Here is a 26,980-nt window from a genome sequence, read left to right as displayed (position 1 = left end):
GTTTTTTCCAAGATTATATCCGTCATCTGTCAATCTAGCAGTGTTTGCACGGTTCGTTAAGATCTTAAAACGTTAACGTTTCTAACATTCGCGTGAATCGCTTTTTTCTTAGAGTTTCGATCGCTAGAGTGGACAATAGAACTCTATGTTATTAGCGTAGGCACTGAATGACAATGTCAAGTAATTGTATTATCTATATTCTATGGTAATGGTTAAATCACGCTTTTACTCTAACGAGGGTTAAATTGTCTGTGGTAGGCACTTGGCAGCAACTCAGCAAGGCTGAATTCTGAAATTGTAAACTCTGAAGCGACCAAATAATACAATTGATTACATACCTGGCTTGATTTAATTGATTTTACGATTGCCTTAATTTATAATATTCTAATTATCTTGATAAAAAAATATAATGAAGTGATCGTATACCAATAAAATGTCTAACAAGTATCAACCAACGTCTAAAGCATTCGCCGAAAAGCAGGTTTGATTTGTATTTTGTCTACAAGTTCCTCAATAAAGATATTTTGCTGGAAATTTGTTTTTATTTCCCTGTTCAATTTCAGCTTATACAATGGATCAACGAAGCAGGAATGTCCGAAGGCAACAAGAAAGCGGGTTTGCTTAGGAAAATAATAGAAGTGCTCATGCATCAGTTATCTTCTTTAATACCATTGTACATGGAAAACGTGCTTAAATTTGTTAATGATAAGACCACAGAAGTAAGAAAAATCGTTGTTGGTTTTATTGAGCAACTAAGGTAAAGTTAAATGATAATCATCATGATATCTTGAATCATAGAATTTTCAAATACTCTAGAGTTGACTGAACATGCACTCAAACATAGTTTAAGACTTATGGCTTATTAATAACAGTGCTATGTCACTGTTAGCTCCAGTTTTTCTGCAATAACAAGATTCAATCACATATCAATCTGTAATGGCTACTATACTACTGAAACCATGGTGTAGATATAAATAAATAACCAAGGAGCTGAATAACATTAAAAAATTGCACATAATAAAATAAATTATCATTCATACTGATCAACATGACAACATCTTTCAGCACAAAGCATCCCGAGAACATACCTAAAATTATTAGTCAGTTGCAACTCCTAGTTATTGATTCTGTTATTGCTGTCCAAAAGAAAGCGATACAAGCTGCGAGTGTTGTGTACAAAAATGCTATCATATGGATCTGCAAGGATAATTCAGAGGATGCTGTTAAATTAGTCTGGGATCATATTTCTAAGTTAAAGGTTAGTGTAGATATATCTAAACGATAATAAATAAGTGCCCGTACATTATTTTTTTCCAAGGACAAACAATTAGAAATTATAAAATCAATATTTGTTATAAGATAATATTCAATAGAGTCAAGACCATACATATACCAGCTAGGCTAATCATATCGTCCAGTAGTTAGAAACCCTGCCTAATGAGCTGGGACCCAGGTTCAAATCCTGGTACGTTTGAAGATTTGTATGATGGATATCTTCTAGTGCCATGTCCTATTGGAGGTTGGCAATCATTAAGGCTATCTGGATTTTGTTCACCGCTGCCCTTAACAGTGATTATGTAGCCGTATTGAACCACTGGCGAAGCCAGTTGTTTATCTGCAGCCAGGTCTTCATTAGCCTTTTATCTTTCCTTGTGTTATGAGCTGTAACAGGTCATGTTTAGAAATTCACATTATATGGCCTGGATATTCCAGCTTTCTCCTATCTACAGTTTTGAGCAGCTTCCCATTCTTTTTAAAATGTTTGTATTGGTAATGCAAACTCTGTGTGAGATTCGAAACATCAGTACACCCATATTTCGAATGCTTTGTTGCTCATCGGTTACATTAATGTCCAGGCTTCCATCCATGATACATCTGGATACTGTTTGTTTCTGAATTATAGATTTTTAAATAATTGCCTGGTTGAACAGGTAATCGCTACATGAGGAAAAAAATACCATGTAGCTTTACTAATTGCAAGCCTTCATCATAAGGCTTATTTTTTGCCACATAACATACCATCAGAAATAAAAGGAAGCTCATGTATTTTATTTTTTTTATCAAATGTTCAAAATGAGCCATTCTGTTGAATACTAAGTGGCACTCTTTATTGTGCATTATTTCGCTTACTCTCGCCTTAATTGACAGTGAATATTTAGAATAATAATTAAATGTATGTGTCTAAGTTATGTTTGTAGCTCGTGAATACTTTTATACCAGCTTAAATAACCTAATTTTTTTACATAACCCCTATAAAAATCTAATGTGATTAGATCTGGATCAGAATATCTTTTATGGAACCATTCAATGCTTATAACATTGTTATGTATTTGTGGTTCAAAAAGTATGCTTCCAATAATTTAAAATTATTTTGATATGCCATTATTATACCATATTGACATAACGATGCAAAAAAACTTAAATGAAAATCACTAAAACAAAAGAATAGATGTTAGTTTGGTAATGGAATACTTCAAAAAAAGATTTTATTGTATGAGACAGTGCTTAATGGTTATACTACAAAATGTTCGCCAGAGGTTTTCACTGCTGTGACTGGCCAGCGACACAATGCTTAACTCCCAATAAAGGACTTACTGGACAACACACCAGTCAAACTCTTGGGTTACCCTCCTTAAAGCCCTGTCTTAGCTCAGTGTGATTGCTTTTTATTCCCTAAAGTAAAACCAGTCTCCCAATGGTTTTACCAGATTAACCTACTTTGCACAGGATGACGGATAGATTACAGGTACCACAACGGCACCTATTTCTGACATGAAGCAGTAATGTGTAAATATTACTGTGTTTTGGTCTGAAGGGCTAGTGAAATTACTGGGTAAATGAGACTTTACAACTTATGTTTTAAGTTGATGAGCGCAATTGTTGTGCCCTGCACTGTGATGGACAGGACGTGCCAATTATCATCAGCTGAACGACCTGTACCTCACTTATTTTCATAAAAAAAGACAATTAAAATGTATGGATACTATGAAAAGTGTGAAACTGTAAAAAGGGAGGATAAAACTTGCCAGTTCTTCTCAAAATAAGGCCTAAAATATACATATATATATTATTTAAATGTAATATTGTACAATAAACATTTATAATAAGTCTGTGGCATCATTTAGAAAATCATTTATGTTATAGTGACCTCTATCACACAACGTTTTTATAATATTTTTTTTAAATTTCGTAACATAATATATAGATTTAGTTCTAAAAATATACAATTTGTATATTCAAATGCCATATTTAACAATGATTAACACTCCTTTTCACATTACAGCTTCTTGTATTAAATTTGATAGACAGTGAGAATGAAGGGATCAGGACACATGCAATCAAATTCTTGGAAGAGGTTGTCTTGGTGCAAACTCCATGTGCTGAAGGTAATGGTGGCCTTAATTTAGATGATATACCGTCATCGTACTCCTTCGTCGACAGGCAAGCTTTAGAAGAAGAGGCTGAGTGAGTAAATAATCCCTACTTCCCTACTAATATTATAAATGTGGACAAAAGTTTGATTGTTACGCTTTCATGCCTAATCCACTGAACCGTTTTTGACGAAATTGACTACAGAGATAGAGTATGAAAGTTCGTCATTATTAAAGATAACAGCATGAAAATTAGTAATTTGGCACTTGATTAGAAATAAATGAATAATAATAATAATTGTTATAGTGTTTAGTTAGTTAAATTTAGACCTGAAATAAAAAATGCTGCCCAAAGTAACTATTGTACGCGCACAAGTCGCAGGTAAAAGTTAAAATTTTTAATCGACTTCAAAAAAGATGGAGGTTCTCAATTCGTCGGTATTTTTTTTTATGTTTGATACCTCAAAACTTTCGACTGGGTGAACCGATTATCAAAATAATTCATTTTTTTTAAGTGGTGCCTCCCGTGATGTCCCATTGTAATTTGGTCCAGATCTGACAATGGCATCCATGAGAAAACGTCTTAAATTTGCTATACATACGTATAGCAAAGTGGATGATAAATTTACGAATAACTCAATATCGCGCCAACCGATTTCAATGATTAATTTTTTATTGGAAAGGATATACTTCAAACATAGTTTGGTGAGAGTTTGGTTAGGTTCTGATTATGGAATCTATGACAAAGTAACGGAACTCTTCAATTAAGCGCTTACGTTCATTGCTGCATTGAAAAATTTAGTAAATCTACACATATTTAGGCAAATTCTTAGTGTACTTCAATTTCACTAGAAATCAAAAAATTAAAATAAATTTAACCAAAAAACAACCGACTTTAAAATCACTATTCCAAAACAATAGATATAATATGCACTAACAAGTATTAAAATAATTGCGTATTTTCTAATTATAGTTACGATTATTGTAATTTTTGGAGTCGGTGTCATCAAGATAGTTATAGTTGTTATAGGTGAGATGTGCTTGAGTCGTGAGGAGGCGAGATCGGGCGGAAGGACACCGATTCCAAAAATAACAATAATCGTAACTAGAATTAGATTCATTAATTAGATTGTATCAAAATACGTAATTATTTTAATACTTTTTAGTGCATATTATACCGATTGTTTTGGAATAGAGTTTTTGAAGTCGGTTGTTTTTTTGTTAGATCTTTTTTTTATGTTATATAAGTATAAGGACAAATATAAGGACAGAAATTATAGTCTTGTTTTGTAGCGCTTGAAGTATGGAGTTTGAAACAATCTTTAAATTAAGTTCTCTGATATCTCATTCTATTAAAGGTATTAGATTTTTATCACATGTATTAATTTTCAGGCATATATTCAAATTGCTACAAAAGTTCCACAATTCCCAGCACATATCTAGTGTTAACCTGATGACGTGTATGACTTCATTGATATCAATTTCGAAACTGCGGCCTAAATACTTGGTGAGAGTTGTACAGGCCTTGGGAGATTTGCACACTACATTGCCACCCACATTGTCGCAATCACAAGTTAATTCCGTACGGAAACATTTGAAGATGCAGTTGATAAATCTCGTGAGGCAAACGACATCGAATGAAATTATACCTCAGTTGATGCAATTGTTATCAGACATTGGCATGACCCAGCAAGAAATTAATAAGGTTGTGCCCAAAGAGAAAAGAAACAAACGCTTCTTTGAAGTTATAAGTGGAGAAATACCGGCAAAAAGACTTAGAATGGATTCACCGCAAAATAGCCAGAGCAGTGATAGCAACAGCAGAACTGAATTTGATGATGATAGTCAAAGTTCTAAATCTAGCCAACCAACGGAAGATTCGTTTTTCGAAGGATTAAACAATATTGAAAATGTTTTAAATCTTGTTATGCATACTCTTACTAATCATCTGCCAAATGAAATGCCAAGTAGTTTTCTTACTCTATACAAGCCTATACCAAACTCGGGCTCTATATTACAAAAGCGCAATCTAGCGAAAATGATTAATTCCTTAATCAAAGGTGAACATGAGCCCAGCCCCACACCATTAACAGATTTAGCAGCAAAAATTCCATTACTCTCCGAAGATGATGAGAAACTAACACTAAAGAATGCAGTAGCGAAATTACAAGAATCAACAAAAGCTGATAGGCAGGCAGAACCTCTAGAATCAGCTGTCTCAAAACTAATGGAGGAAACACGGCAGGACTTTTTAAAAGAGGAAGAAAGAAAGGCTAAAGAGAAAGAGAAGGAACAGGAGAAACTTATACCGCCACAAACTCCTACTGTGCCGCGGCTAAAACAGAAAGTGAAACTGCTTAAACTACAGGAAATAACAAGGCCGATCCCGAAAGAAATTAAAGAAAGACTTATGATTCAGGCCGTTGCTCGTATATTACATGCTGAAAAGGATGCTGCTATTGGTGGTGCAGCACAAATAAGAGCTAAACTCATAGCTATATTTGCATCAGGTTTTACTGCAGACATTCGCGAGTTGGTTTTAAATTACATTCTTGAAGACCCCGTAAGTAGAATTGACTTGGGCTTGCAATGGTTATACGAAGAGTATGCCTTCATGCAGGGTTTCAATAGGCACCCAATAACACTACAGCCAAAAGTACACGAGAAATATGACATGAATTACAGTCAGCTGCTATGTTCGTTGATAGTCCAGATATGCGAAAGGGGAGAGCCTTTATTAGAGAATAGCAAAGATATTCTGTTAAGAAGGATTTATGCTGAGGCTCCGTTGGTTAGTGAAGAAGCTGTTGATTACTTGAAACATTTAATATCCGAGGATAAAAGTGCTGTATTGGCACTTGACATTATAGAAGAGCTGTGTACATTAAGGCCGCCACGTGCTCACAAATACGTCGCAGCACTCGTTTGCCACGTCTGTAAGTATCTCTTATTAAATACTACGTAATAAGAACTGCCTAAGTAAAAATTTAAATTTAGTTTGGTATGAAAGCAAGTTTGAAATAGTGGGTACAATATTATGGTGATGAAGTATAATCCGGCTAAGTTTGAAATGTAACAGTTGCTTAAAACGCAGTGGATTTCGGCTGTCTCCTTTTTTATAAGATTATAGCCATCATCTATCAATCACTGCAATATAGACGCATCTTACTGTAAAGTTCCTCGCATATTTTCGGTATATTTGATGCAACCACTAAATTTCATAAACGGTATGCTGCCTTTAGTTGTAGTGCATTGTGACCCATGTGGGTGATGAATTATTACCATCATGGGATCCCCGTTATTGTCTGTTGATTGGCAATAAAAATAATGCATACTCAGACAGCAATCCCACAGTTATTTTAAGTTAATAATCGTCATTGCCTTTGGCGGCTTCGTGGCTGGGTTTAGGGAAGATATGGCTGGTCCATGCGTCACTAGAGACCCGTAGAGACCGTAGAGCCCGTTGTCTCTAATTGTGGTGGCTGGATGATACTGGCAAAGAACCATAATTTTGTTCTAAAATTGTCTCATCCCCTCTTTTTGTCATGAAACAACTTATAAAATTTGCGCATAAAGTTTGTGTGGATTTATGGATGGATTGTGTATGTAGTATTTGCCCACAGTATCTCAATACTTTTGAGATTTTTGTTTTTTTTTTATTTCTTTATTAATTGAATAATTTGGGTACTATCGATGTATCAATTAGCTCATGTATAAAGTTATGAAGCTGTAATTTTTTATTTAAAAGAGTGGCAATTTCTCGTGCCACATATTAAAGATGAACACTTAGATCATTTATACGTATAGATAGACTTTGACAGCGGTGAAAACGTTGAAAAATATTGAATTTAGAACTACCCTCTATTTTGAGCAACCACTCACACTAACACAAAGTATCATACAAATCGCAAGTGTAAGACGTAGCTTGTCACGCACACTAAATTAATATGGCCTGTTTTTATCGGTTGTCTGACAGCCAAAGACTCTATCTAGACGTATAAATTGTCTAAGTATGATGTTAAAAATTGTTTTAACATTCATAAATGTAATGTCTTGACCAACATGAATACTTTGCCATTTATTTGATTAATTCTAAATATTTCATAAGTTGATCCCAGTTATTTTTTTCCAGTACATCCAAACGTTGAAATACGCGAAATAGCACTGAATTCATCATTGAAACTATACAAAAACGGGTCAGAGGCTGTCAAGAAGGTGATAGAGAAACACGCGCTACTATACCTGGGCTTCATCACGCTGTTAACACCGCCGGCGGAGCTGGTCGAGGGTCGGCACACAGTACGGGTGTGGACAGACGATATGTACAAACTATGTCTGAATCTGGTCATGGCCATATTCACGGAAAATGAGGGTAGGATGAATTTTTATTACATATTTTCGAAAAGAACTATACTAAGACCAGCGAGACGGGATAAATAATGTAAACAAAGGGACCGTTTTCAAAATTTAAATATTTTTATTTAAAATAGGATATAAAATCACTTATCGAAAGTGAATAATTACTACCCATTCCAAAAGGAATGCTTTAGAGCTGAGAAGAACGAGCGCAACAAACTAAGCAGGCTTCTTTTTTTTTATAAAAATACGGTTACAATGTAAAATCGTACAATAAAATTTCTTATTTAATAGCCTGTGGGCGGTTGATTTATTGTCAATCAGTGGTATCATTACGAAAGACATTTATGTTATTGTAATCTTAACCACACAAACGTTTTTTAATAATTCTTTTGAATTTCGTAATACATTTGTTTTGGGATCTTGTTGCAACATATACAACGCCCCACAAAAGACTTACTAACTCGACTTAGCCTAGTAGTAAGCATTATAAGTTTGTTTGTTCCTGGTGTTAACATTATGGTTATGACAGTTTCTAGCAAATTCACCTATGTGCCTATCTAACATAACATTATCAAGAATATATAAGTTACTGAGTTACATTGCGATTGCGAGTTATTATTATCTGTGTCCATATCACTCGTACGCATTAATGACCACAGTTGGCCGACGACAGCTGTCGTTGCATGTTTCGTGGTACAGGAAAGCAATCCTGCAGTTGTCAACATTTAGTCCGCCATTTCGTGAACAAATTCATTCGTGGATTGCGCTCGAAGTGATACGTATTTTTTCGTTTCCGTATTTACTTAGTTTTTTTTATGAAAATAAGGGACGAGACGAGCAGGACATTCAGCTGATGGTAAGGATGGATGCAGTGCCGCTCAGGCAATAAATCCAAAAATTCTGAGTGGCACTACAATTGCGCTCGTCTCCTTTTGCCATAAGATGTTAAGTCTCGTTTGCCCTGTAATTTCACTAGCTACGGCGCCCTACTGATCAAAACACAATAATGCTAACACATTACTGCCTCACGGCAGAAGTAGGCGCCGTTGTGGTACCCATAATCTAGCATCCTGTGCAAAAGAGCTTCCTACTGGTAATAGTAACTACAAGTAACTTATGGAATCACAGCCTAGCCTGGCAGCTCTAGACAACCTTTCAAATATATCAATTCTTTTCAATATTCAAATATATCGATGAAAATGTTTTGTACCCCTGAAACTGTGTTTACATTATTTATCTTGTCTTGTTGTAACTATACTTTATTCTTCAAAAACGTCCCCTAAAATACCTTTGTAATCCCTCTTCCAAAATGAGTCTAATGCGTTACGACTAAGAACATATTTGAACATTTGATCTTTATTAGATATATTATCTTACTAGATTGCATTATTTTTTAATTAATATATTGTCTACATATTGTTTAATATATTAAAAAAGGCATTTATATTCTCAAAATGGATTCCTTTAGAATTCTTTTTGATTTCATTTCTAATACCACTATTTCTACTACTACTACCGCTTCGGAAACAAATGGCGCTCTGTGAAAGGAGTAGCTATTTGTTTTGTATAAACTTTTGTGAAATTTACATGTATTTAAATTGTATTTTTAGTGATTGACGTTGACGAGCAATCTATTTCATAAATGTCAATAAAGTATTTTTGACACTGACTTTAACTAGCATAAATTCTTCAAACTTAACGTAAATCTTCAATTGTTCCAGAGGTATTAATAGACGTCGCGCGGGTATACGGTTGTGCGGGCGCGGACGCCAAGCGGTGCGTGCTACGCGTCGTAGAGGCGCCGCTACGAGCCGCCGTAGCCGATGTCCCGGCCTTCTCGCCTCCTCCGCCCGGCTCAAACCCCCCTCCCCTGCCCTCCATACCCCGCGCATTCGCCCCTCTCTTACAGGACTGCCCCCGAGGCGCGGAGACCTTACTGACAAGACTTGTGCATATACTCACTGAGAAGAGTAAGTATATTTTATTATCTATTATTACGGATTAATAGAAGTAGAAATAATTAGATGTCATACCCTCCCATGGCAGTACTGCCACAATACTTAGTTTTTTTTTATGACAATAAGGAACGAGACAAACAGGACGTTCAGTTGATGCTCATTGCAGTACCGCTCAGGATTCTTGAAAAACCCAAAAATTCTGAGCGGCACTACAATTGCTATTGCACCTTGAGACAAGATGCTAAATCTCATATTTTGCCCAGTAATTTCATCGGCTACGGCGCCCTTCAGAATGAAAGTCTATAATACTTACACATGTCTGCTTCACGGCAGAAAAAGGCGCCGTTGAGGTACCCATAATCTAGCCGGCATCCTGTGCAAAGGAGCCTCCCACTGGTAAATGCCCTTAGTCGCATCTTTTGACAATCTTCGGCCCGAGACTTCCCTATTCTTTTAGCAATAAACTACGACTAAAGTTGGTTTTGGTCCTAATGTCATAAGATTTGTTAGAAGTTCTATAAAAGAAAAATTCTGTTGTAGCATTAGAACACTGTATGTATCTCTGTAAAACAAACTAAACAGTGGTTTATTGGAACTGAGATCCAGCTTCAATCATGTGGATTTAAATTAATATATATTTTGTGATAATTCCACTTGTAAAAGAGGTAATTTAAACGCACATAATAAAATTGTTATATCTGTACCTTAAAGTTTCCCTTCACAATTCACAATGAGTAATGCCTATTCGAACTTAACGCTCTGGCTTATATAGGACACAACTGTCTACCGTGATGATGCTACCAACTGTCAGTTGGCACTGCTGTAGTGCCAACTAACCTACACGAATCAAGTTAACTAAAGATCTGAATATTATATGCTATTATAGTTATTTCTAATAATAATTATATTAAATAACATTTTTAACACAGAAATCAGTAACAGTAGTTAAATAAATGTTATTATTAATTGGGATATCTTATGGCAGTTCATGACGTTGGTAGCACTTGTTAACACATCAAGTAATCAATATAGTTATATTGCTGACACACATAATCTACCTATGCCTCTAATAGAAAATGTTTTGCAGCTTGAAGTGTAATAAATATATTGTTCATAAACAAACAAATGACTTTGAATTAAATGACGCACTGTGTGAGCGTATACGAGGCTAGCGAAACTCTCTAAGAAAAATGCGATTCACTCGATTGTATGAAACGTGCAGTCACAGATTGACAGATGACGGCTATAATCTTGTAAAAAACTGAGATAGCCGAAATCCATAAAAGCAAGCTGATCGCTTTCAAACTTAGCCGGATTATACTTCGTCGCCATATTGTAATTACTGTTTACAACTAATGTCAAATGACTGCACGTTTCATACTAAACCAAATTTAAATTTTTACTTAGTAGCAGTCCCACCTCTTATAACGTAGTATTTACGTCCTCTTTGGTTTATACTAATATGGTAAGTTGGTGCCAGGTCCGCCAACTCCAGAGCTGGTGTCTCGCGTGCGAGAGCTGTATGCCACGCGTGTGTCCGATGTCCGCTTCCTGATTCCCGTCCTCAATGGTCTTACAAAACGAGAGGTGAGCCTTCACATTAACGTTTCTATGATGAGTATGAATCTTTTTTTATGGAAAGGAAGGATAAACGAGCGTACTTGTCACCTGGTGTTAAGTGATCACCGCCGTCCACATTCTCTCGCATTACCAGAGGTCTCACAGAAGCATGCCCTTAAGGAAAGTGTACGCGCTTTTTTTGAAGGTATCCCGGAAACACCACACAAGGAAGCTCATTCCACATCTTTGTAGTACGTGGAGAAAAGTTCCTTGAAAACTGGACTGTGGAGGCCCGCAGTATTGTTGCGATCTGAGGCTTGACTACTTAGGGCAATTGAGTCAGAGTCTGCGGCATATAGTCTGTCCTAAATAATTTATTCTGCCAGACGTGGAAGCCGATCCTGGATACCAGGTCTCTGTGCCCTCTTGGGACTTCAGAATATTTCCTGGTTAGAATTGTGGTGACCACCATATAGACTTACGACAGTTCCCAATATACTTACTATCTACAGATAGAGATAAATTACTACCTTCTACTGTCAGTAATTAGCTGTCTATAATCTGAAGCTGTCCCAATATACCCGATAAGTCATTCTTATCGCCTTATATTGGGACGCGTGAATTGCAATTTCCATGCAAACTTCTATCGCTGGTAAGCTATACGTCCTCCCATTGACAGACAGCGTGTACGGATAAGGTGAGTTACCGTCGATATGTTTATTGGGACAGAAAAGTCAACGATAGTTACGATTTTTATCCACAACCGGAGATGGACTGAATGTTGGGATCGGCCGCTAGGCACATGTATGTTAACCCAAGAAAAAACTTTAGAATTTAGGGCTATATGTGACCCATTAGTAACTCAAAATCTATTAAAGACGAATAAATCATGTATAAAATTCTCGTGTCGCGGTGTTTGTAGTTAAACTCCTCCGAAACGTCTTGACCGATACTCATGAAATTTTGTGCGCATATTGGGTAGGTATAGTCTGAGAATCGAACAACATTATTTTTCATCCAACTAAATGTTAAGGTTAGTGTAATTTTTTTTTTTTGACATTTTATTATTATGGTTCAGCATTAAAAATACGTACAACTTCAAATTTTCATCCGGCCACGATCAGCACCAATTTTTTTATCGCGATTTTAATATGATTCTATTCCATCCACAGATACGCAATAAAGTTACAAGATGGCAATCGAATATAATGATAATTATTGTAGTACGATAAATTTTATGTACGATATATTTGGTAGGTCTGAGAATCGGTCGTCTTGTTTTATACCCCAAAAATTTTAGTCAATTAATTTTTTTCATAACTTTATATGGCAATACAACACCGAAATATAATATATCCATCTCTTATTTCAGATATTGGCAGCCCTGCCGAAGCTGATAAAGCTGAACCCGGTTGTCGTGAAGGAGGTATTTAATAAACTGCTAGGACTGACGAATCCTAACAACGAAAATCTTCCAGGTATTTTAATTAGTTTACAAAAATCATCGTCTAAACTCAAGTCACTTTTCTGATGGGTTCCCAATGTATAGTAGGAACTATCCTACTGTACATTGGGAACCGCTGAATATTCCAATTTACTAAAATTGGAATATTCAGCGGTTGGAAAAAAAATTACTTACTTAAGACTTACACCCGTATTCACAAACGTTGCTTCCTTGAGTACAGCAGGATGTTTTGCAATGCGATCGGTATGCCAAGCCTTTCTAAAAACCAAGCCAAAACTATTCATAGATAGTATGTAATAATATTAGTAACTTACCTATTTAAAATTAATTGTCAAATTAGGACAATTTATGTCGACTTTTTTAATTTTAAATATGGAACTCACCGCGTAATTGTTGCGGCTTATCCCGCTCAAAGAATTTGCGCTAAGTTCACACTGGCTGTTTAGAAAGTCACATGGCTGCAGCATTTTTTTTATTAGTTTTTCTTTAACATAAAACTCTTCACAGCTGACAGCAGTTCTATTTGGAAAGTTCATTCCGGCCCTTAGGTGGGAAGTAATTTGTATGAGTTTTTCCCTCTCTGTGGAGGGAAGCGGCATTTTCTACCCAATAATCAGATCAAAACAGCAATACTTTCCGATTATGAGAAATGAAAAAGTCTTTTTGATGTGCGGTTATATAGCATTCTATTCTATTCTTCCTACTGTGGCTTCTGTGGCAGTTACACCACAAGTGTGCCAATGTCACGTTAAGGTAGACCACCAAGCTTAGAGTATTTGTTTTCTAATTTTAATGGTAGTGAGTGGTGCTAAAGATTGAAACAAGTTTTATTTTCTTATACCTGTAACAAATAATGTAATGTAATGTAATAATAACTTAAATTATTAAATATTAGTATTTAGTGATATTTACAACTTAATATTATTTATTTTAATGTATTTACACAGTCATGCATAGCATTAAATGGAGCGCTGTGATTGGTTACCGTTGTGTTGCGACTTCACTCGAGTCGACTGACAGGACAGATGACAGATACAAACGTCAAATGAAATTGTCACCTATCATTGCTCAATAGAAATTGATGATTCTCGAATCTCGTTAATTACGCACACAATTTGTAGTTGATAACGTTTTTATGTGCTATTTCTTTTAGGTATATTAAAAAAATCGTTTCTTTGTCGTCGTCACACATTAGTTTAACATTTAAAACTATATTTGAAAATATGTATATAATTGTCAAATTCTTCTTCATTATTGTAATCCATTTTATTAAAAGCAACAAGCATAAAAAAAACCACTGGCAAGTGGCAATCAACAAGCAAACATGACCTTTATTAGGTACCTGACATACACCATCAGTAGCGTAAAGTACCACGCGAGCTACTTTACGTGTGGGCTCGACCCTCAAGTATTGTTAATGAATAGGTTTTCTATAAACCTGTGCGTTCGAGCGATTTATGAGACCTCATAGTAACGTTTGTGAATACGGGTGTTAAGGTCTTATACGGGACACAGACATAACAAGGGTCGAAAGAAACCTTAGAATAAAAGAGAATGTGTAGCGAGTGAAAGAGCAGCCTGTCATTTGCCATTCTTTTTCGTTTGTGAACAAGACCTTAAGTGTTAAGGCGATGAGTGCACTAGCGGTGCCGGTCATGTGTTTTCAAGAATCCTGAGCGATTTTGCATTGTAGAGAACACGGCGTATCTAAATGTCTCTCGTTCTAATCATAAATCTTACATTAAATCTTAGTTTAAGGATTGATCTCCGCTGCGCTCTAACTAGATATCGAAGGCATAGTCGCGCAGTGCGGCAACTAATACTACGCCCAAGTGGGCGTAATCGAGCCAGTCTCGACAATGTGTGACGTTGACGTGCCACATATTCTGTGAAACTTTGCTAATAATTAAAACTAAAATGTTGGGTTGTGTGGTAAAACTTTGTAAAAATAATACTACAAGAAATAAGAAAGACACTGAGATCGCATATCATCAGTAAATAATTTGTATTTTATTAATTTCAATGTAAAATAACACGAAGCGTGTGTTACAAAATTTGAAAGATGCCACGCATACAAGCATCTAATAGTTGCCCAATTGCGGAGATCAATCCTTAATCTAACACTAAATAATATTATATTCCTACATATCTATAGAGCTAACATTACTATTTAATGCAAGAGAAAGAAAAATGAGTGTTGTTATACAGAACTAAGAGCAATTCTATGTATTCATCTAACGTTATTCATTCGTTCATTGAGGGGTAATATATCTCGCGTCTATTATTCATGGGTTTATGGTTCGATTTTATTGTGTTGAACATGAAACATTGGTTAAAACTTCACCATTATGGAATAAAATATACCTATAGCATTGGACATAATGATTTCCTACCTAACGTTAACTGTAGATTACAATGTATGGAGCTAAATGGAGAAATAAATGGGGGGAGGGGTTCCCACAGGGTTCGATTTTTGGACCCTTTCTGTTTCTCAATTATACTAAGGACCTCTCTTATCTTGCTCAGGATAAGTATACTCAATCACTCATGTTTAAAATGAATAGTTCTACATTGATTTGAAGTTAATAAGTCACTACTAAATGGTAGAAAACAAAGTGTTTACATTCAAAAATGTATTTTTTTTGACTATACGATTAAATAACCGATTGATCCCCAAATCAACATATTATATGCATGTCTGTACATTGCATATTAGTTATTTTATGTGGGTGTTGATATCCTAATAACTAATTGATTCCGATAGAGCTACGAAACATCTTTCACTGATGTAAGGCAAACAAAATCTCCGTTAATATTTTGATTGTTCTTAATCAAAATCTTTGTTTTATTCTAAGCAGGATTAAAATATTAATACGGTTATTACAGTAGTTTTGGTTTTATTTTCAGAATATAAAGAAATGATTTGTAAGTAAAGTTGTGTTTTGATATATTTTAAATTTATTTTTAATACACATTTTATGTTTGTAACTTCCACCCTCCGTTTTTCTAAGAAGTTTTTTATTTGTCAAAATAGATGAGCTTTTTTTTCTTGATGATTTTATCCTATGTAATACTTACATAAAATATACAAGGTATACTTATAATGCCTACTACTCGGTTAACTCGAGTTAGTAAGTCTTTTATTGGGCGATGTATGTGCTTTTACAACATGATCCCAGAAAATGTACAAATCAAATGTGTCATGAAATTTAAAAGAATTGTTAAAAAACTTTTGTTTTGATTTTCTTCATGATACCACAGACTGGGAATGAAGCGAACACCCTCAGGCAATTTTATTATAAATGTTTATTGTACGATATTACATTGTAATAATATTTTTATGAATAAAAGCCCGCTGAGTGTTTGCGCCCGTTCCTCTCATGTACACACACTATTTCGAATGGGTGGTAGTTTGTATGACGTTCAATAAGTGATTCCAAATCATATTTTGAATCTAATATATAAAATTCTCGTGTCATGGTGTTAAACTATGAAGACCTCCGAAACGGCTCCGATTCTCATGAAATTTTGAGTCAACATCTATTTTTCATCCCCCTAAATGCTAAGGGTGGTCCACACGATATTTTTTTTGACATTTTTTTTAAATTTGTTTGATTATGAGTCTGCATTAAAAAATACATACAACTACAAATTTTCACCCAACTACGATCAACAGTTACTTTTGTATCGCGATTTTAATATCGGCAATACAACGTTTGCTGGGTCAGCTAGTAAAAATATATGAAACTGACCCGTGCGAATACTTCGCATGCAATTAATCACACTAAAAGAATCTAAGGATAGGAAACAAATCGATAAGAGATTGCACGTCCTAAAATCGTCTAGATGCGCGTAATCCTAAAATACAAACAAATAACTTTATTAAAGGATCAACAAATGCGTTCTGTCATCAAAACAAAATTTGTACACTGTTAATTTAACATATTTTTTCTGGAAAATTTCAATTGTTAATAGCAGCAAATAAAGACTTAAAAATGGTTGTGTCATTAAATGCGATATCGAAATATGGAAATTGTGACGCTCTCCCAAAAAAGATTTTTTTTTTAATAAAAGTTTCAGGCAACCGTCAGATTATCCCAAAAAATGTTTCTTAGAAAAGTCAGCAACAAAATTCGGGTTTACTAATTTAAAACATTGGTAAATGAATATCGGTATTCGTAAATAATGTATTACATTCAAATTTACATTACTATTACAAATTCAAAATCATATAGACGGTGGTATATTTAAATATACATACAGAAGGTACCTTCTGTAAGTCCCACAGCCTATTAAAGGGTTTAAGTACTTACACAGTTTTTCCAGTTGGAGGCTCCTTTGCATATGATGCCGGCTATATTATGGGTACCACAACGGCACCTATTTCTGCCGTGAAGCAGTGAAGTGCAAGCATAATTGTGTTTCGGTCTGAAGGGCGCCCTAGCTAGGGAAATTACTGGGCAAATGAGACTTAACATCTTATGTCTCAAGGTGACGAGCGCATTGTAACGGGCAAGGCGTATTAATTACCATCAACTAATGCTTATGCTTGTCTCGTCCCTTATTGTCATAAAAAAATCTACGAATGTTAACGTTCCAAAGTGAATTAAATGCGTTTATTCGTACAGAAAATAAAGTTTCATCCTTATAGAGAAAGGCTCACGGGTGGGTCGCATGGCCTCTTACAGAGGAATAGCTCCGTTGGCGAGGGTTGTGGGGTCACACTTCGGCTCACTTTATTTGCTTTTTTTATAAGATTCATTGTTGATTTATTAATGTTACACCAAACAGATGTGCTATAGTAAATTTGTGATAATCTGACCTAGTCTTCATAAGGTGTCTTTATTTATATATTTATTATTATACTTACATGTGCAAGATATGCAAAATCATTTAAAGGTAAACACTACATGCTAATTTCGCTTATCGATACATTATTACAAATCTAAAAGTGAGTTAAAAACTAAAACCGGTGAAAAAAAAACTATGAAAAATTTGAAAGTCTGCAATAATCAATTGGGAATTGTTTAACGGAAACAAATAATAAGTGTTTTAATTACATACAACTAAGTATAACAAAAATCTAAATCTAAGCTACGTAATTATATAATAAAATAAAATAAACTAATCATTAATTAAAATATATTACCCATGTTATAACTAACAGAGCAAAGTAATCTATCACACTCATAACTGGCTGACTAGATTGCTGATAACTAATTTACGTATAGTGTTAGGGGAATCAATATTATATATATTATATAATTATTACTAATTGAAATAAATATTATATATATTATATATATCAATATAATATTTATATCAATTAGTGAACTGAATTTATTATATACTTTACACAAGCGAGGGATAGTGCAGTTGGCGCCAAAGACTGTCCATGGAGGCACGACCGGAGTAATTGCAGTTCAGGGATATCTGCGTGGTACTCGGAAATTAATTTTACGTAGTAAGCTAGGGCAGTCTAAATTGTTTCTTAGCAATTTATATAAAAAATTTAAGTCCAAAACTTCGTTCAAGAGTCATCATGTTAAAGTGTTCTAATCTTTTTTTATAGGACACCACCGTTTTGTAAATATTCGCTGAGTATGATAGATGCCACATGAACCTTTTCTGCACACGCTCCAGTCTTAAGTAGTGTGTAGAATAATGTGGGCGCCAAACAACACTACAATACTCTAAATGACTGCGGACAAGGCTGTTGTAAAGACAGATTTTTGTTTAGGCATCTTTAAAATTACGACCTTGTCGCATAATAAAACCTAATAATGTTGACGCTTTGCTTATTACAATTTCTATGTGGTAGAGATAAGTCAATTTCCTATCAAGCATGTGTGGCGGTCCTCCACAGTGCGGTTTTCAATGAGCTTTCTCCCTCATACTACAAAGATATGGAATGAGCTTCCTTGAGCGGTGTTTCCGGGACAATACGACATGGGTAATTTCAAAAAAAGCGCGTACACCTTCCTTAAAGGCCGGCAACGCTCTTGTGATTCCTCTGGTGTTGCAAGATAATTTGGGCGGCGGTGATCACTTAACACCAGGTGACCCGTACGCTCGTTTGTCCTCCTATGTCATAAAAAAAAAAGCATAACACCCGAGTCCCTTATGAGTTCAACTTCTTTAAGAGTATTACCATACAGTTCATACCTTGTCGGAATAATATTATTTTTGCAAGTAAATTTAATATGCACACATTTACTGCACTTGGTGAAAACATTGTTCTCGTTATTTTTAAGTCATCGGCATATAAATATGGTGTGCAGTGTTCAAAACAAGACCGTCGTTCACAAATATATTAAATAAAATTGGGCCAAGATGTGAACCTGATGTTACCAGATTAAGATTGATTGAAGAGCTAAATCCATTAACGACTACATAAAACGAACGGTCTTGTAAGTATGATGAAAGCCACTTCAGCACCGGGCCTGAAAACCCATATAACGATAATTTTCCAATGAGAGTACTCCATGTGGAACTTTATCAAAAGCTTTTTTAAAATCGGTATATGTAGTATCCACCTGCTTCTGCGAGTCAATAGCTTCTGATAATGAAGATGTGAAACTAACCAAATTAGTTGTGGTAGACCTACCTGGCAAAAATCCATGTTGATGCTCAGACACGAAACGTTTGAAATGCATTTGAATTGTCGGACAAACTAAAGATTCAAAGACCTTTGCAAAAACCGAAAGAATCGATATAGGCCTGTAATTGTGTATGTCTTTCTCGTCTTCACTCTTATATATTGGAACAACTTTTGCTTATTTCCATAAATCTGGAAAACTACCCGAATTAAGCGAGGCTTTAAAAGAAAGATATAAAGGTTAAGTTAAGCTTGATGCACAATTTTTTATGAATGCCGGTGGTACATTGTCCGGTCCCGCACCTTTTGCAATATCGAGACTTCAGCTTTTTATACATGTCGTTCTGATTTATTTCTATGCCTGCAAGATTTTCACTAACGTCCAGATAGAGAATCTTTCGTAAAGAAGATAATGAATCTAAATGACAAGAACTATTTGATTCATCATATACCGAAGCAAAATAACTAGAGAACATATTGCAAATTTCCAATCCGCTAGTTGAGGTTTTAATTCCGTTACTCATTGCAGCTGCATCTGAGTTAAAATTACTACGTTTACTCTTTAGGAACGTCCAAAATACTTTCGGATTTTTCTGAATTTTCTTTTCCAGGTCTTCATTAAATTTTTTATAGGCATTACGCATAATTTTATCACAGCGATCACTAAGCACTCTTAGTTCTATTTCATCCATTGGATTAATATATTTTTTAAATCGTTTTAGCATTTTGTGTTTTTCTTTAATTGTTTTTACAACCTTATGATTCATCCATGAAGGGTACCTACTGCTTTTAACTTTTTTTAAGGGAACATAATCTTTAAATACTTTAACCATTTCATTTATATCAACTCGGTTCAATATCGTATCCCAATCAATTCCCTTCAAGTACTCATTAATGGAATCATAATAGGCTTTATAAAAATTGTACCGCTCGTTTGAAGTATTAGTCGCAAGTCTATGTTGTCTCGTATAAAGAATACTAATTTCAAGAGGGGGATGCATTGGATCTATATTACTAATTGGATTATAAGAGTAACTGACGGAACATACAGGTAAATCTACGAGTTCAAGATCAAGTATCTTTTGCCTATTATTAAGAACATAGTTACATTGGCGCAGGCCATTTCCTGATATAAAATCCAGTAATCTCTGAGCTGAGGGGTATGTTATAGTCAGCTGGGTTGAAGGATGCATTCCATGTAATACAGCTAAGATTAAAGTCGCCAATTATACATGTTAACATATTATGTTGCTCTGAAACTCTATTGCAGTTATTTAAAAAAATATCGAATAATTTCTTATTTACTGGAGGTGGAATATATTTACAACAAAATGCCATATCGCGTATACTGTTAAAATGGGGCACATCTACAACCACCCACAAATCTTCACAATCGCTTTCCCAGTTACAAACTCTGTTTGAAATTATATTGGTCTTGACAGAGATTAGAACGCCCCCACCATTAGACTTAGTGTTAAGCTTTGCAGTCTCTCCGTCTCTTCGATACACGGTGTAACGTGTGTCAAACAATTCAGTACTTGAGATTGAGCTATTCAACCAGGTTTCAGTCAAAATAATAATGTCATAATTATTAACTGCTATGTTACGGTAAACATCTTGGGTTTTGGTTCTTAGTCCGCGAACATTCTGGTACAACATATTAATCGAAGCGCATTTTTAGGATTATGACACCATTTCGTGACCTCAACCTTACACTCTAACTTAATAGTCTATGCTTTTTATTACTTTGTAATCAGAAATATCGTCCTTGCGCATTAGTATACGACCATTTCGATCCCAAACATATTTATAACCTTTTTCTTTGGCTAAAGCCAATGCCGCGGCGAGACTTAAAAGTCTCGCCGCGGCATGTAGAGCTTTATTCTCAGGTGACAGATGTTCCATGACATAAATTGGTTGTTTTTCCCTACTTACCCCGATTCCAATGTGAGAGGTGTTCAATTTATCTCTAGGGTTGGTTTTTTTTTTTTTATTATTAACTGCCATCAGTCGGTAACGACTATAATCAGTTCAGTAGAGTTTGGTTAAACGATTTGGGTTTTGGAGGCCATCGCCTCAACCAGCCCTTATTCTAATGAGACTTGCTTTCGTTTTAGTCTTCTCAGTCCTCTTGAGAGGACTCGAGCAGTTTAGTAGCCAACGGATTTGGGTGAGTGGCTAGGCGTTCGGTGTAGCGTCTGGAATGTTTTTTTATTTCCTCCTTTATCGTGGGCATGTCCAGATATTTATGTATCTCGTCGTTGCGAGCAAACCAGGGTGCATTTACTACTGTCCGCAAGATACCGTTTTGTGCTCTTTGAAGACATATTATGTTGCTGTCACTGGCAGTTCCCCATAGTTGAATGCCATAGGTTTGGACCTATGAGCCTATTTGGATAGGCTTGACGACTGCTTGTATAAAAGTAATTTGTTTTCTATGGAGAGAATTTAATTCCGTCCCATTAGCCAGTACACATTCTTGAACTTAAGGTTGAATTCATTTCGTTTATGTATTATATGGGACTTCCAAGTGAGACGGCGGTCCAAGTGGAACCCTAGGTACTTAATACAATCACAGTGTGGCAAGACATCATTGCCCAGTTGTACTGGAGGGCAGATTCCTCTTCTCAAGCTGAAGGTGATGTGATGGGATTTTTGGGCGCTGGCTTTAATGCGCCATTTTGCTAACCACTGGAATGTGCGATTAAGAACATGCTGCAGCTGGTAACTGGCTGATTCAGCTGATTCCTGGGAGGAAAGGTAGGCGATGTCATCCGCATAAGTAGCGACATTCACATTATCTGATGTGGGCAGGTCAATAGTATATATGTTATAAAGAGTAGGGCCAATCACTGAACCCTGCGGTACACCAGCGTCAATGTTGTAAAAACCTGATCTGGCTTCACCATGCTTAACCTGGAATATTCTTTCGGCTAGGTACGAGGCTAAAATGTTGAAGAAAGAGTGGGGTAACATTTGTTTCACTTTGCAAAGTAGGCCCTTATGCCAGACGCGGTCAAAGGCTTGCTGTACGTCCAAGAAGGCTGCCGAACAATATTGTTTGTTTTCAAAGCACTGTCGTATTACGTCGTGAACTCGGTGAACTTGTTCTATCGTGGAGTGCGCTTTTCTAAATCCAAATTGATGCAATGGAATGATGTTGCATTCATCTATTTGGGATTTCAAGCGAATAAGAAATATTCTCTCCCAGAGTTTCGACAGCACAGGGGTTAGGCTGATGGGGCGGTAAGATGTTATATCTTGAGCGGGTTTGCCGGGCTTGTGAACCATAACAATCTGAGACACCTTCCAAGGTGCGGGAAAGTGTTGCGTTCTTAAAATTGCATTGAACAGGCAGGCTAGGAATGTGATTGTTTTCTTTGGCAGTTCTTTGAGTAGCTTCGGCGTGATCAGGTCGTAGCCTGGGGCCTTTTTAGAATGCAGGGACTTAATCGTACGTACAACTTCTCTGGGGGATGTCGGTCTTAGGGGAAGCGTCATTTGAAGATCCTGGCTTAGTATCTCGTCCTGTTCGCTTTCGTCGTTTTCAGCGATGGCATCGTAAGGTCGAAATACTTCTGCTAGGTAAGAAGCAAAGGCTTCAGCTTTTTCACTATCTGTTTTCGCCCATGCACAGTTAGGAGATTTTACAGGGGGGCTGTGTTTCTGTGGCTTATTGACGCTTCTAGACGCTTTCCACAGAGAGTAATCGTTCTGTCCAGTGGGTGACATCAGTTCTAATGTGGTTTTTAATCTGAGGTTAGACGACTCCTTCAGCATTTTCTTCAGCTCCCTTGAGGCGCCATTAAATCTCGTCTTGTCGGCTGCGAGATGTGACTGATGCCAATTTCTCCTAAGGCGACGTTTTTCCTCGAGCTTTAATCTAATTTCCATTGGCGTAGTACGATATTAATATGATTCAGATAAGCTGGGTGTATTTAGCCAGTCAGCCGTTTGAATCAGGTTAGTAATGTACAAACACGCCTCATCCACATCATTTGAAGACTTCAACGGAGTGCGTAAATTGGTTTTCTCTTCTAAGTGTAGCGGAAGCCATCCCAGTCTGTTTTATGATTATATAGTTTCTCCGGTTTTTCCTCATTAATCACCCGTGCGCTTAGGTTTAGGATGACTGGGAAGGGTTGGTTTTATAATACTTTATCACTGCTGCCAAAACACTGCCCCTAGTAAGCGGAGAATTGAATTGCACTATGACAGATCTCGGTCGAGTACTTTGACGATTTACCTTAGCAACTCTCATTACATTCATAATTTTGTCAGTAGCTGTAACTAACCCTATTACACTGCCCAGCTGCTCCACGATTTTGATCAGATTTTCATTTTTTCTTTCAGGAACACATTGCAATTCCAGGTTGTTGTATCTAGATCGCTGTTCAAGTTCGTTAACACGTGTGTTTAGGGTATTAATAGTCGCCTCTAGTTTGGCATTATGTTCTTTAAGATCCTTCACAGCTATTTGATTTACACGGTGTTCTTTCAAGAAATCCTCGTACTGGTTGTTTATAAAATTTATATAATTTTTCATGTCTGTGATTTCTTCCCTTATTACTTTCAATTCACTATTTAGTACGCTTTTTATGGAAGTCCGCAGCTGTGTTAGCATTTCTTTCATATCGGCCCGTACAGTTTCACTCACCATCTCACGTATTTCTTCCAGCTGAGATGATTTTTCTGTTTCTGGTGACGAAACTGCTACTCTTTTGGTCGATCTTTTCGTGACATTTTTGTCATAGACTAAAAGGTGTGTTCTCACTGTTGCCTTTCGGCCTTCTTGACATAAAAGCGGGACACGTCCAGTCATTCGTGGAATCTGTATCTGTGCTAAATTGCCCGGTCGACTTCATCACGCACGGTGGTATCCGTTTTTACATTTTGTGCAACACAAATAATCTTCTTCATCATTTACTTCGTTACAACAGTTCATGTGTACCTTGATCATTTTTAAACTTCTTTAAATTAATTTAATTTAATTAATATTAGCGTTACTTTTTAAAGTACTGTGATGAACTCAACAATCAATTGATTAATAATAAAAAAATTGCGTACTCCAACCAGATGTACACAACATTCATAGTTGCTGCTGTGACTCTTATTAACTATTACATACTTATTAGTTCTAACTATTAACTAATTACCGATATAATTTAAAATAAAATTTAATAACAATTTAAAGTTGATTACAGACTTTAAGTTACATAAGTTTAATTATTACATGTAAAAGGAAAAAAGTTATTTATTTATTTATTTCTATAAATACCGAGTGTTTTTTATTTATTGTAATGTTTCCGAAGATTACGTTTAACTTCCTGTAGACAATTCAACCCCCAGAGACTCAAGTTTGCGCGTTTATCATTTAAAAAATCCCCATTTGCCGTATCACCGCTCTTCGACAACACTTACTGGAGTGGACTTATCTGGAGAGCAAAGCCAAATTGGCTTCGAAGAAGCTGGGCGTCATCAAAAGAGCACGGCAATACTTCAAGCCGGCCCACGTTCTAGCGCTCTACAAAGCGCAGGTCCGGCCACACATGGAGTATTGCTGTCATCACTGGTCTGGCGCACCCCAGTATCAGCTCGATCCATTTGACCGCGTGCAACGCAGAGCAGCTCGAATTGTCGGGGACCCAGTGCTCTGTGAACGGCTAGATCACATGGCGTTGGGTAGAGACGTCGCTTCATTGTGTGTCTTCTATCGCATTTATCACGGGGAGTGTTCCGAAGAGCTGTTCAACCTGATTCCTGCCGCTGAATTCCACCTTCGCATGACACGCCACAAGTTAAGATATCATCCCCACCATCTGGATGTGTGGCGGTCCTCCACAGTGCGGTTTTCAAGGAGCTTTCTTCGTCGTACTAAAACGCTGTGGAATGAGCTTCCTTGTGCGGTGTTTCCGGGACGATAAGACAAGGGTACCTTCAAAAAAAGCGCGTACACCTTTCTCAAAGGCCGGCAATGCTCTTGTGATTCCTCCGGTGTTGCAAGAGAATGTGGGCGGCGGTGATCACTTAACACCAGGTGACCCGTACGCTCGTTATCCTCCTATTCCATAAAAAAATAAAATAAAAAAAAGACTATTGGAAAATATGTCTATGTTCACTATTTCTTTATTTATCTCATTCTACTGCCTAAGCAGTCGTGGTACTGGTGAAAATGAGCCTAAGTTTGTTCGATAGCGTCTTGATATAAAAGAAAAAAAAAACATTCCCTGATGAAAAAAATATTCCAGTTCCAATACTATAATAAATATTTCGTTATTATTTTTTTATTTTACCACCAAAATATAATATCGACAACTTGAAAAAACACAAACTTTTATTGGATTTGGAAACCACGCCATTCGGTTGGGCCTCAGGGCCGCGCGTCTCACTTTCATGTATGTTGCAATGTGTGGCTTGTGGGAATATTTTTCGTCGAACCTCACACACCCCCATCGCTTGTATGGATCAGTAACAGAAGGCTCACCGGTGAGTCCCGTGCCCGGTATTGAAATACTCGATTTTTCATGCAGTGTTGAACATGTGATGTTTATAATTCCAGTCAGTCCAGAGGACTTGCTGGTGGCTTTGCACCTCATCGACCCTAACAAGGCGGACCTCAAGTTCATCATCAAGGCAACAGCAATTTGCTTCGCTGAGAAACAGACATATACACAAGATGTGAGTAATTTATATATTATTAAAACCTTAGATCTTTTATACGATTAGAAAGACTGTGACAGCTGTGCAAACGTCAAAAAAATATCACAAACTCGACAGATATAAATTTTCATACAACTTTTGCCGGCCACTGCTCGCATATTTTTAGGCACCTCAGCAATGTCGATTTACATTTTTTTATGAAAATAAGGGACGAGACTAGACGTTTAGCTGATGGTAATTGATACAACATGCCCATTACAGTGCAGTGCAGGATTGTTGAAAAACCCAAAAATTCTGAGCGGCACTACAATTACGCTCGTCACCTTGAGACATAAGATGTTAAGTCTGTGCAAAGGAACCTCCCACTTTACCTGATTGTAAGCGATGCGTCCTGCTCATTACATTTGTCGTTCATAATTCTTTAAAACCCAAAATTCTCAGCGACATGTTAATTTTAATTAAGGGCTATGGTTTCCTAGCACAGGATAGAATAGAATAGAATTGAAATATATTTATTGACCATAGCAAATGATTATTGTCATAACATATTGCAACAACACTTTGTAAACTTTATGAAGCTACATCAGTTCGTAAATGGGCTTTGACACGGGGAGAACTGATAAGAAACTCACAGGCCATCTTTTTAAATTATGTAATAACTTAGCATATTTTTTTAATATTATACAATTTAGGTTGCCTCCGCAGAACCAGACAAGAACCATGCATCATTATCCTCTATATAATCTACTATAATATAGTAAGCCTTCTTTGTCAAAGAAGATTTAATGTATTTCTTAAATTTGTGTTCAATGTTCCTAGTATACTGTCTGGTATGGATACCGGCGGCAGATGTCCTACGGGGGCCCACGTGATAGAATATATTAGGGATTATTATATGGATAGGAATTAGGGATTCCAATCTAGGGCTTGCCTTGGTATATGTTCAGAATCCCCTTCGAGTGTGTGGCCAATCAAGTTCCAGTGTCGGTTTTTTATCTGCATGCATTTA

General features: G+C 36.3%; 1 protein-coding gene across 1 annotated transcript in view; it reads left to right on the top strand.

The window, feature by feature from the left end:
- Window positions 1–232: 232 nt before the first annotated feature.
- LOC126980173 (symplekin) overlaps window positions 233–26,980 on the top strand; it is a 34,317-nt gene continuing 7,569 nt past the window's right edge. Inside the window, exons 1-10 of the mRNA XM_050829764.1 lie at window positions 233–481; window positions 564–757; window positions 1,066–1,258; window positions 3,284–3,465; window positions 4,764–6,307; window positions 7,504–7,743; window positions 9,452–9,700; window positions 11,169–11,275; window positions 12,621–12,726; window positions 25,871–25,989. Coding sequence (XP_050685721.1) covers window positions 434–481; window positions 564–757; window positions 1,066–1,258; window positions 3,284–3,465; window positions 4,764–6,307; window positions 7,504–7,743; window positions 9,452–9,700; window positions 11,169–11,275; window positions 12,621–12,726; window positions 25,871–25,989 — 2,982 coding nt within the window. The 5' untranslated portion in view covers window positions 233–433. The remainder of the gene's footprint in view (window positions 482–563; window positions 758–1,065; window positions 1,259–3,283; window positions 3,466–4,763; window positions 6,308–7,503; window positions 7,744–9,451; window positions 9,701–11,168; window positions 11,276–12,620; window positions 12,727–25,870; window positions 25,990–26,980) is intronic.

The sequence above is a fragment of the Leptidea sinapis genome, chromosome 5, assembly GCF_905404315.1.
Source record: "Leptidea sinapis chromosome 5, ilLepSina1.1, whole genome shotgun sequence".
Lineage (NCBI taxonomy): Eukaryota > Metazoa > Arthropoda > Insecta > Lepidoptera > Pieridae > Leptidea > Leptidea sinapis.
This window is presented reverse-complemented; position numbering and strand designations above follow the sequence as displayed.